A 12,030-nucleotide genomic window follows, 5' to 3' on the forward strand; every position below is an offset into this window, starting at 1 on the left:
TACTGCATTGCGGACGTAAACTTGTCATGACGAAAATATATGTTTATATTTTAGTTTGGGCTAAATGAGAGTATAAATTTAAACATAGTCCTTTTGGGGGTATATGGTATAAACGACCTGAAAACAATAATCACCAAAATAGTTTAACACCAAGGTTAGTATTTTCAAGACATTTAAATTTAAAGGGGTAATAAATAATCAAATACTGGCTGCATTTATTGCGATGTGAAAATGTCGTTCTCACAGAGACAAAGAGGGAATCGAGATTTTTTCTGATATATTAAAAAAGCTACATGTGTGTATATTTGAAATGTTTAACAATGGCCAGCCGACATGGAGGGCATTCGGGAATACATAAAAACGACCATTAATGATTAGCAATATGCTTGCTTACCTTAAATTTCTAAACAAGCAGCTACATCGATCGCGCAATATTATAATTAATTACTAGTAATGCATCATGTAGGGGTGTTCCAATTTATGCAGACTGCCAATTTTATTCAGTAACAAAGATATATTAATTACCAATATATACAGATTATATTTTACAAATCGCATCACGTTAATTCCAAAGATTATTAAGAAGGAAATGTTGCTTGCCGCTGTCCATGTCGTATGTTTTAAAAATTAAAGTAGAAAAAAGTCAGACATTTTTTAGCAATCTTGCGTTTTAAAATATTCCTCATACCAATACCTTATTTGAGAAACTACACAGATGTAAATGAATTATACAGGCTCATACTTGACCAATTTTGATATTCACATACTAATAATATGAACTTCTTAAAACGAAAAGTACAACTTACAAATGAATGTGAAAATATTTGTTTAATTATAAACTGCATCAAATTGATTTACAAAGTAGTGATATAAAAACGGGTGAGATAAAGCAAACTATATAATGGTAAAAATGTAAGACACAGTTAAGCATGTTAACGATGAATAATTCACTTATTTTGAAATATTTAAGAATATCTGCCATCAATCTGCAATTACTGCGATTCTGGGAATCGGTTATGAACACAGATGTGCCAACCTCACTCCCAAATAATTACAAATTACAAATGCTCTTTTCTAACAATGTTCATTTAACGAAAGTACATGTAAATTTATTGCACATTTGAAAGAAATTCCAATGATAAGCTGAATAGATGAACAGAAAATGAAGTACATCTTACACAAGTAGAATTTTTTTTATGAATTTAAAACATGTTGTCTGTTGCACAAAATAATGTCCAATTAGTATCAGAACATCTGAAACTGCCAGTAAAAACTCATGGTGAATATTCATACTTGCAATATCCTGGACCACTAACAGGTTCTGCTTGTAAACCACGTCTGGAATTAAAAAATAAATAAATAAATGACTAAACATTGTAATATATATATATATATATATATATATATATAACGTTATTAAGTGTATATATATATTATATATATATATATTGAATTAGTCATTTCGAAATTCTCTAATGTAGTACAGAAGGTCTGATAGTTTCCCATATATGGTCTTGTTCTTATAATTCTGTATATTGGTATGCAAATTAGTAGATAAGAAAGACTATACCAAAATTCTAATATGTCACAACAAAAACTTACTTAACCATTCTGCATCTTTGTTCTACAAGACGAGGGGCAGCGGCATTGAAATCCGTGGTATCGGCTGAGCTCCACAGACGTTCTCCAATGGCAGCAGCATTAGGCCTAAAAAAATGCACTTATGTCGTCAGTATTTGGCATGCACTCCCCAGTAATGTTGGCACACTTTTGCTTTTATAGAAAGAAACATAACTTTTATACATAGTTCTTTAATTTAATGGTTTTTCTGTCTCTCATTCAAGAAAAGTATCACTCAGTCGGTGAGCAAGTAGCTAATCTGGCACTTCCCAGTTCAATATATGACAAATTACAATACATTTAAACATACACTAAACACAAACAATGTGTCACAAAAGTATAACTAGTCATACCATAGTCTCTGAATTAAATTTGTACCATCAACATATTCTCCCCACATGCAAGCTTCACCACCCATCACTAGATCCTTCTGTGCTTGACTGCCTATTAAGAAAGTTGAGGGAATAATATAGCAATCTCACTCATTAGTATACCCAAATCATGTATGGCATTACATAACACTAATCTCAGATTGTAATCACTTGATTAAGACAATGTATACATTAAGTATTACCTTTCAAATATCAACAACCATGCAATAGAAATAACAAGTCATAACTTTAATTGTTAAAAATGCTTCAGGCGATCAAATCATTGACTCGTGATATTCTGTGATTATCCATTGAGTCGCTAATTACCATAATGGGCATAGTAACAAGCTTAACCCAAGCTTATCATAAAAGGATTAAGTCTGAATTTAACAGCATATGCTTTCCTTATTATGCGAAATTCCATTAATTATACTGAAAATAAAATCAAGCGTTTGAACTTTGCCTAGAAAATGATCTTCCATGGTGAAATTAGTTTTCATGTCTAACAATTTGATGGTGGAAAGAGATGGAAAATATTCAAAATTAGTATTGATATGAATGAATGAATTCTAATACTATTTCAAAAAATTACATGAAATTTAGTGAGTTACTCGTATAATATACATAATCATATACAATTGGACGTTTTCTCCAATACTGCATTGCATATGTTCAATAATATATTCAGTAAAGCAATATTAAAATTTGGATGAATTTCTTTCGAAGGTTGATTTGTGAACGCATTATACCACCACCCAGACTGAAATCTACATACATATGCACGTAGTAACTCAATAGTGTATACAACATAGAACATCACTTCTTGGCTTTATGTCTCTAGATACATCAATATTAACTTTACCATTTATTATATTGTATTTACCCCATACTTGACCATTATTTAATAGTTTATTTTCGCAAGGTAATTCTATAGCAGATAATGGAATTGGTATGATGGTGTTGGCTACTTTATTGATGATATGATAGTAATGTTTTAATGTCTAAATGAAAGAATCAAGTCACAAGCAAATGTATACTATTTGCTTTGAAAGTTTCATTGGCAAGATTGTGGATGAACTTTACCAAATACACAACTATAATCAGATCTCAACATGTGCACTGGTAGTATATAAATATACTACACAGCATGTCAATTTTAATATGATACTTTAGGTGATCAATAAGAATAGACAGATGAAATGAAAACAAACCTTTCATAAACAAAATGATTCTCAAAATCATAAAACAAATTACTACACGAATTTAATGAAACCAGTATCACAGAATCAAGAATTGGATATCTTATTTATCTCGTGTTTCGCATGTTCAAATGGTTATTTAAAATTATTCTATACCACATCATCAAATGAGACATGTGTTGAAATCTTTGGAGATTATGTCACAATTTTGAATTGTGTGCACTGCTCTAACAAGTCACCATGAAACATGTCCATTTGGGTTATTATCCATAACATAAATAACAGGCATGATACATGGGATAAATGTATTGAACTAATTAGCATGTTTTTTTACATACCACTGAAATTCTGTGGGTCAATTTTATAATAGTTTTTCCATGGTTCATCATATGGATCGCTAATATAGTTAAGATACCACGGCGATGATAAAACAGTTTTGTAGCCTGCTTTTGTGATTTTACCAAGTTCATCCGTATATCCGCCCTTCCAAGTATGAATTACTGTGTCTGTTGCTACCTACAAGTTCACAAACATAAGCATGCACGTACCAGGCACAATATAGTGTGTAGTTAAAACCCTCAACCATTATTGCCAACTTTTGTCATCCTCCACAAAATAGAAATGTTCTGTCTGTGTTTATTGATTACGTCATTTGCATATCATCAACCCCTTAACCGCCAAAGTACGCTTCAAAATTGTTGAAACTAAATTACATCTACTACAATTGTTAAACATTTGCACTAAATCTTTGATGGGCAAAAATGTGTCTGCAAAACACAGATAGAGTGATTGTAATATTAAGCTAGTTTAAAGCAGGGGAATCATCACTTGCGCATACGTCAGATGGCCATAGTGTGTCATTGTTTACAAACGAGTGTTTACCAATGAGCATTTGCATTTTTAGCGTGCGTGTGCGCAGGTGACGACCCTCTCTCTTTAACTACTACTAATCTGTGTTAGTACAAAGGCCAGTGAACTAGATGATGGCATGCTTTGATGCAAATTTGAGAATAATGCTAAAAGCAGTTAACTGTTGGAAAGGTAATTTGCTGCCCAACTATATTTAAGTGATTGAAGTGTTGCTAAAGATTAAATAAATACCATCAAAACTTTGAGGATCGTTCATATAGTAATACACCCAATAACGTTTATATGGATCAATCACATGATTCAAATACCATGGCGATGACAGAATTACTTGGTGTCCATCTTTAGTGATGCTGGCCATTTCATGTTTATAGTTGGTGGGTTCTTTCCACACATGGAATACAGTATCTTTACTTACCTGAAAAATAACAAGATAATTCATTTTTCCTAACAAATGTGTTTTTTTTTTTCTAAATTCATACGATCAGATTAAATTTATACACAGGTTCAGTTGCAATCAAATGCATTGCTTTGGTGTGTTTAAACAAGTAATAACTTCGTAAGGATACTATAATAAAAATGGCATATATAACTATTCTAAGCATATACCTGTGTAGTAATGGTCTTAATTATTGCTAATGCATTAAGCCATCAGCTACTAGTGATCGTTTCCCCATTGATTTGGTATGTCCAGAGAGGCTTTCAGCAGGCAATATGTTAATAAATGTGTTCTCCAAAAAAAAATCAGCAACAATCTAGTGTTTTAACTAGTTCATACAATCATCAACAACTGTTATTTGTCATTCCCGTTTTAAGTGACAATTGTTCAGTATTCTCATAACTGAGGTATAACACGCATGTATTTATATGCATTCTACATCCATTATTTACCCAATCAGAATGGCAGCTACAAATATGTGATAATACAGGTGTACAAATATTGCTTAAACATTGGCTTACCTAGACAAAACAATGGATTCTCTGAAAATATATTACTACAACATAATTAAAAAAAAGCACACCTTATATTACACCAATGTGTATTAGCTATAACAGATCTTACAGCTACAGTTGTAAGTAACCAATGTAAATTATTAATATGGAATTTTTAAAACATGAAGAGGAAGATTACTAGAAATGAACACATCTTGACATATTGTCGGGGTATTGTTATTCAGTCATTGGATTGATAGATTCCAAATATGCCCTGTAACATAACATGGAGTGCAGTTGAATTAGCATCAACTAAACTGGTAGATGTAATGTGTGATTTGATTCATTAACTTAAAAATGATTTCAATTATGTATGATTCCATATGTTTTACATGAAAATCAACCAACCATAATTACATCAATTACTTTATTTTGAATTATTTCACTGACCTTAACGCCATTGTCGAATACTTCCTGCCACACTAAGTAGCCAGCTTTCAATGATTTCATGATATCAAGTAATCGTTGTATATAATAGCTTTCAAGTTTGGAGTAATCATCACCATACCCCATCTTCTTCATGAATGCAGTTATGTCTGGATTGGATTTCCTAAAATCAAAATACTAAAAAGTATTGTACATTTTCATGATTTTCTAGATTTTGCTGTTAATTAATTTTGCAGATTAAACCATAATACCACTTATTATTATACATCTGTCACCGTAACGCCATAAGTTACAGCGTGCCGTAATTTTGTGGTACTTTACAGGGTATTTTCATCCTACCATATAAGGAAATGCAAATTCCAAATATGGAATGATTACACCTCTAATAATAAAAACAAACATGGCTGCCACCAGGGTTTAACTGGACTCCACACAAAGAAGCCTGCTGATTATGTTCTAAACTTTTTGGATTTCGGCATTCCCATGATGTATCCTTGGAAGGAAAAGATGTATGTAACAATAAGGTCACTCAGACAGTACGCCACACATCAACCTTTCGCTGCGGTATTCTCGTAATAACTTCATATTATTACAAGGATTAGATCCTTGACTACTTCATCTTTAAATCTTTAATAATGCATTACACGACAAAGATTACATCTTTTATGTGCCATACACTACAAAGTTTACATCATTTTTGATATGCATTACACTACAAAGTTTACATCATCTTCAATGTGCATCACACTACAAAGATTACATCATCTTCAATGTACATTACACTAAAAAGATTACATCATCATCAATGTGCATTACACTACAAAGTTAACATCATCTTCAATGTGCATTACACTACAAAGATTACATCATCTTCAATGTACATTACACTACAAAGATTACATCATCTTCAATGTGCATTACACTGCAAAGATTACATCATCTTCAATGTGCATTACACTACAAAGTTTACATCAGTTTTGATATTCATTAAACTACAAAGATTGCATCATCTTCAATGTGCATTACACTACAAAGTACATGTATTATACACTATGATCACATTCATATATATATTATTCATTCAACTATACATTATATATCATCATTAATTATACTACAGAGATTACAAAATCTTTGAAATCATACAACACACTGCAGATAATACATCATATGTGATATCAAAAATACTTACCAGCATGTAAAGCTGACTTCATCTCCTCCTAGATGCACATAATGATCAGGGAAGACTGTCACAACTTCACCAAAGAATTTCTTCAGAAAATCATATGTTGAGTTAAGAATAGGATTGATTGGACCGAAAGATCCGTCGGGTTTTCCACTGCTGTAGCATGGCGTTAGTAGATCCTTCTGCGATAAACCCCATGACTGAGAGTGACCTGGTGAATCAAACTCAGCAACCACACGTATTCCACGCTGCCGGGCATACTCTATCACTATGGCAACATCTTCTTGAGTGTATGAGTGATGATAATATGGTGGAAACGCCCCCTAGGAACAATTATGGGTGTGTCAGTACTAGCACACCAATACAGTGGAAGTATAGATACAATTATTAGTAACAACTATGGTGATACACAGCTGTCTCACTTAGTGCACCACTTATTATAACACCAATTAATTTTCAAAACAAAAAAATTCTCATAACACAACTTCAATTTCTCATAATAGTGCAACTTTAATTTACACATAACTTCAAGTTCTAACAAGACAACTTATTTTTTTTCATACAGTGTAATCTCCCAATGTGGTCCTGAAATTAGTTTAAATTTTTATTTACAGTTTAGGATCTTGAACACCTCTGGTCACTCTGACCTTAAATCAATGAAATTCTCAAAAATAATAATTTGCATCAAAAAGTATCACATAAGGTACATTTCCAGCCATGCATAATATGATAATGTAGTCAATTTACAGTCATCTAAACTGTAAACAGATATTTTTTTTATTGCATGATTTAAAATTTTTTACACACATCAGTCCATGGCTGATTGGGTGGAACACATCAAAGGCGACAACAACTGAAAAGAATGGACGCTTGTAAACAATTCATAAGATAGCCAGGCAACAGAGCTGTGCAATGCAATGCAAACATCCATTGCAGATTATTTAGTAGCAGAGTTTCTTCAGATTCTAAAGAAATCTGATCGTGGTATAAATTTAGGCAGAGCCATATGGCCTCGGTCACGTAGTTTGTGACGTAAGAGAAAAGAATCTTGGGGTCATGGGGCTTCCCCTGACCTAGATTCTCTCTCCCCATCATTGGCAGAATCGCTGATTAATGCCTACAGTTCAAAATAGTCATTTTGACTGACCGGAGTCCATGGTGGGTAATTGAACGTAGTGAATTTATTATATATAATCTCACAATATTTTCTCATTGACATTGACGTCAGCTGACACAAGTGATCACAGTCAGAGTTTTGTATCAATCTGAGCCATAGAGTTTGACAGTAATCACAGGAGTATGCTAATGTTAACTAAGTGAAAATAATTATATATATTTAAATCATGCATATTTCCACAATACAATATAGTGAAATGGTGGAGTGTGGAACTATTGCTGAAATAACACCAAATACAACTATTGTGCATTGTGCATCTTGCATGCTAATTTTGTTGAAGCCACGATGCACGATGTTCTATTTCACACAAATGACAGGCAAACGCCATATGGCAATTTGTTCATTAAAGACAGCAGAGGGGCACATTAAATACACATTAATTAATAATGACAATAATTTTAGCTGGAATTAATTTTTGCTTTAAAAGATTTTGACTGCTTTGTATGGAGTTTATCTCCACTGACCCACACCTTCAGCCAAAATGGTAAAAAATAAGGTAATTTACAGTTAATTTGTGTTTGCAAATATTAAAGTTGACATTATTTCTTTAAACATACCTTGACATTCAAGTTTGGGAAAGCTGCACTCTGGTATGGAAATGACTGGTCATCCACAATGTGCCAGTGGAAGACATTAAACTTGTTGTATGCCATCGCATCCTGAATCACCATGAGAGAAAACAGTGAATAACATTTCATCATTGTCACTTCAACAATTTCCATTAAGGGTCACATGTACTGTATTTGATCCATTAAAGAAAGGTGTAATGAGGTTAATAGATGGGCTTTGAGTTATTTCTGTGCAAGAATGGGGGGGGGGTGATTTTTTTTGTCTGCTTTTTGATGAGTTAATGAATATATAAATGATGACTCAACACCCTTATGCAGACTAAATTGGAATGTTATTTATACCAGAATGCACAAGTTTCTAAAGTAACAAACTCGAATTTGTCTATTGCACAATGAAACAAATTCAGTAAATATGCAATCAGTAGTCATGAGTATCTGATTGTGGTTGTGGTTGGACTACCTAACCTTTTGCACTGCTGTTTGAATTAAATCTAAAGTAGTAAATCATTTTCAAAAAACGAAATTCAGTGAGTGAGATTTCAATTCAAAACAGACTGAAAATATCTCACCAATAACGAAATGTACATACATGTATGCTCACTAGTGTAAAATTTACACTATAAATAAAAATTATCAAAAAATTCATCAAATTCTACGGCCTCATAAAAAAAAAGTACATTGTCCTATTTCACTCAGATTCACGGCTGTACTTTGATAATTAAACCCAAACTGAGAGGGATTCAAATGTACACAGGAACCTACCAGATTTTTCAGCAATACTGGCATCGCAATAAAATGTCTACCAGTATCCACCAGTATTCCACGAAACTGAAATCTTGGCCAATCGGTAATATCGGATATGTTGACAGCAAGCTGAAAACAAGATGGTATTTGTTTATAACAATGAAGTTATGCCATGAGAATTGTTCAATTATTATTGAAACACCATAATTATGTCTGCATTTTTTTTTCAATTTACCATGGCTAGTCTCTGTACATGTATTATTTAATAATTTCTATGTTCATCAATATTGTGATAAAATCTACTAGGAATAAAATATTTTAAAACTTGGATGCTTGTAAAATTGAGAATTAAGTCTGCATTTTATGAAAAAAAATAAGCTCACCCTTCCATCAGACGTCTCTGTGACAAGTTGACTGAATGTTTCCAATCCTATGAAAGTAGATACCATATTTGGTCTATTAGTAGCACATAAATTTAATTTAAATGACAGAGGTGTTTGTATTGATTGAAATACGTAATATTTTAAAGATTCATATATGGTATTTGTTTCAATGCGTGTGAACAAAAAAGGATTGTAGGAGGAAGACAAGAAAACATAATTCTAGCCAATTAAATTGTTTGTAAAAACAAATTTAAAGAAATCTCTTTTTTTTATAATATACATGTAGGTGAAATGCTCAATGTCATTGGAAAGTTTTATAAGGTTACAGTGTTAAAATTGCATACAACGTTTTCACAGACAGAGGATTTGCAGCAATTACCCAAAGTTTAAAAATATTTTTTTTAAAATGGTTTGTCTGTTGTTGTTTTTTTTAACCAGTAAAAGATTAAGCATTATAATACAACTAGAGTTTACCTGTTCGTAAAATGCCCTACGAAAGAAAGTGTTACAAAGGTGTCTTCCTTATTTGGAAACTGTGCATCATGTTACGTCACATTCAAACACTTTTCATTGTTTACTGACTGCTATCAGCATACGGTGAAAATAAATTTCTGTCACTGAACCCAAACTTTCGTACAGGTTTAAAAATTTCTCGATGCCATAATTTATTATTACAAGCAGAAAAAGGATGTATAATAACAAGATTATCACTACAGTTGTCACACTGTGTCATGTTTGAAATGGGAACATTAGTGACATATGCAATAACTGTAAAATCATAGATTGTTTACATGAAATTAAACTGTAGCCAAAGACTGCAACAATGTGATAAAGTAGTTACTAACAATCTCTATCAACATTTTTTTTGTTTCTTGAATTTCAAAACTTACATGCATCATGAAAACAATAGATATGACAGACTTACCTCTGAGGGCGCCCCAGATTGATGATGCACTTAACTTTGCTGTAGGACTCTTCACATTCAGTGTGTCTGAAAAAGTGAATGAAAAAAAAAATTATTTAATTTACAACCGAAAATAAACTATGATAAGGAACTGTTCATTTGTATACAGAAATCTTTCCATGAAACCATTTGATATTTTTCAATTAATTATCCATTTTTTTCATTTAAAAATGTAATTGTTACTTTTCTGTCGACCAATTATCTTAATTTTGAATAACACATATCAACTTTGAGACTTGTAACCTGTGATTGCTCAATAAGGAGAGCATGTAAGCTGAAAATGCGATTAATTTTTTGCTCAATTTGTGAACTGTCTAAAACAATGTTTGAAAATGAATGAACTGCACATTCTTGCTCATTGTACTTATTATTCATTACTAAATTATTTGATTACATTTGTACATGCCAGTCATATATGTCTTGTATCTAAACATAATGTCTGGATTCTAACCTTTACAAGTGTATGTTTAGGTGCACTGCAGCTGTGTGTAATAACAATACAACTAAATACTGCACATTGCTTAATTTTCACTCCTAGGAATTTCTGCAATTCGAATAATGTAAGACACGTGTGTAGATGAAATTTGACAAACATCATTGACACTCCATTTCATAGGATCAAAGAGCTTGTGTCCCTGTTACAACATTTCACAATTTTCACTGTGCGTTTCTTCAAACAAAATAAATAAAATATAAAATAATAACTTCCTCTTTTTTACGTAGAATATTTCTGATAAGTTCCATATATAATATTCCATGACCAAAGTTCAAAATAGACTATTGGTCCGACAGGTCAATTTAAGGTCGCAGTCACTTGAACTACTGTAGAGGCCATCGAAAAGGGGGCGTGTACCGTGTCTGTGGCCCCACTTTGTTAACTGAAGCAATAAAAACGTCTACATCGTAGGTATATAAAGGATGAACTTTTTAGGTTTACTCACATGTCTCGTTTGACTCCAAAGATGGGTATTTCTCACATGGTGTATCCAATTCTACAACCAGACCTTCCAACATCGTGTTTTCTGCAGTGTCACAGGAGGGCAAAACGCAGTTAGATTCTTGCTTTTCAACTCTTGGCGAAAACTTTAATTTCGTGTCGAGATGACCGTCAAAAATTATATGGTAGTATCGCTTGAACGCGCTTTGAAGGGTGTCACAGTCGTGCATGCTAAAGCTAAACTCGAACGTATCTGCGCTGAGGAAAACCCGGTTTTCCTGAACTTGCATGAGTTGCGGCATAGGCCAAACTGAACCAGACGACGCTTCGATCTGAGGTTTTGACGAAAACTGCAAACTTTCGTCGGCTGTTTCTTGATTCACAAAAGCGTCAGGATGCTCTTCAGCCCATTTTCTATACCGTACGACCTTGCTGTTAGAGTATACCAGCGTAAAAGTGGCGAAAAAACAAAAAACAACAGACGCCCGTGGGAGCAGCATTATTTTGATCCTATTTCCGTCGTTTTGAGAATGTCACATGCTCTGCTGTGGTCAGGTGACTTTATTGTTCAACATGCTACAAGTAAATACTATATAGTTTTAAGGCACGTCTTTTCCAAAATATGTATCCTTA

At 32.8% G+C, this 12,030-nt stretch overlaps 1 protein-coding gene across 2 annotated transcripts; it reads right to left on the minus strand.

Moving 5' to 3' along the window:
• Window positions 1-809: 809 nt before the first annotated feature.
• Window positions 810-11,928, minus strand: LOC100378298 (beta-hexosaminidase subunit beta-like). Of its 2 annotated transcripts, none has more exons than XM_085506942.1 (11): window positions 11,402-11,928; window positions 10,422-10,487; window positions 9,497-9,543; window positions 9,132-9,242; window positions 8,358-8,459; window positions 6,630-6,946; window positions 5,441-5,600; window positions 3,529-3,706; window positions 1,974-2,064; window positions 1,603-1,707; window positions 810-1,338 (listed from the first exon to the last, which is right to left on the minus strand). In XM_085506942.1, exons 1-11 carry the CDS (start codon window positions 11,895-11,897, stop codon window positions 1,275-1,277), a joined length of 1,737 nt encoding a protein of 578 aa, XP_085363068.1. In that variant the 5' UTR covers window positions 11,898-11,928; the 3' UTR covers window positions 810-1,274. The 2 variants fall into 2 exon arrangements, with proteins under 2 accessions (XP_085363068.1, XP_085363067.1); XM_085506941.1 differs by lacking the exon at window positions 3,529-3,706 and adding an exon at window positions 4,292-4,475.
• Window positions 11,929-12,030: the final 102 nt, after the last annotated feature.

This window comes from Saccoglossus kowalevskii, chromosome 13 (assembly GCF_978046115.1).
Source record: "Saccoglossus kowalevskii chromosome 13, keSacKowa6.1, whole genome shotgun sequence".
Taxonomy (NCBI): Eukaryota; Metazoa; Hemichordata; class Enteropneusta; family Harrimaniidae; genus Saccoglossus; species Saccoglossus kowalevskii.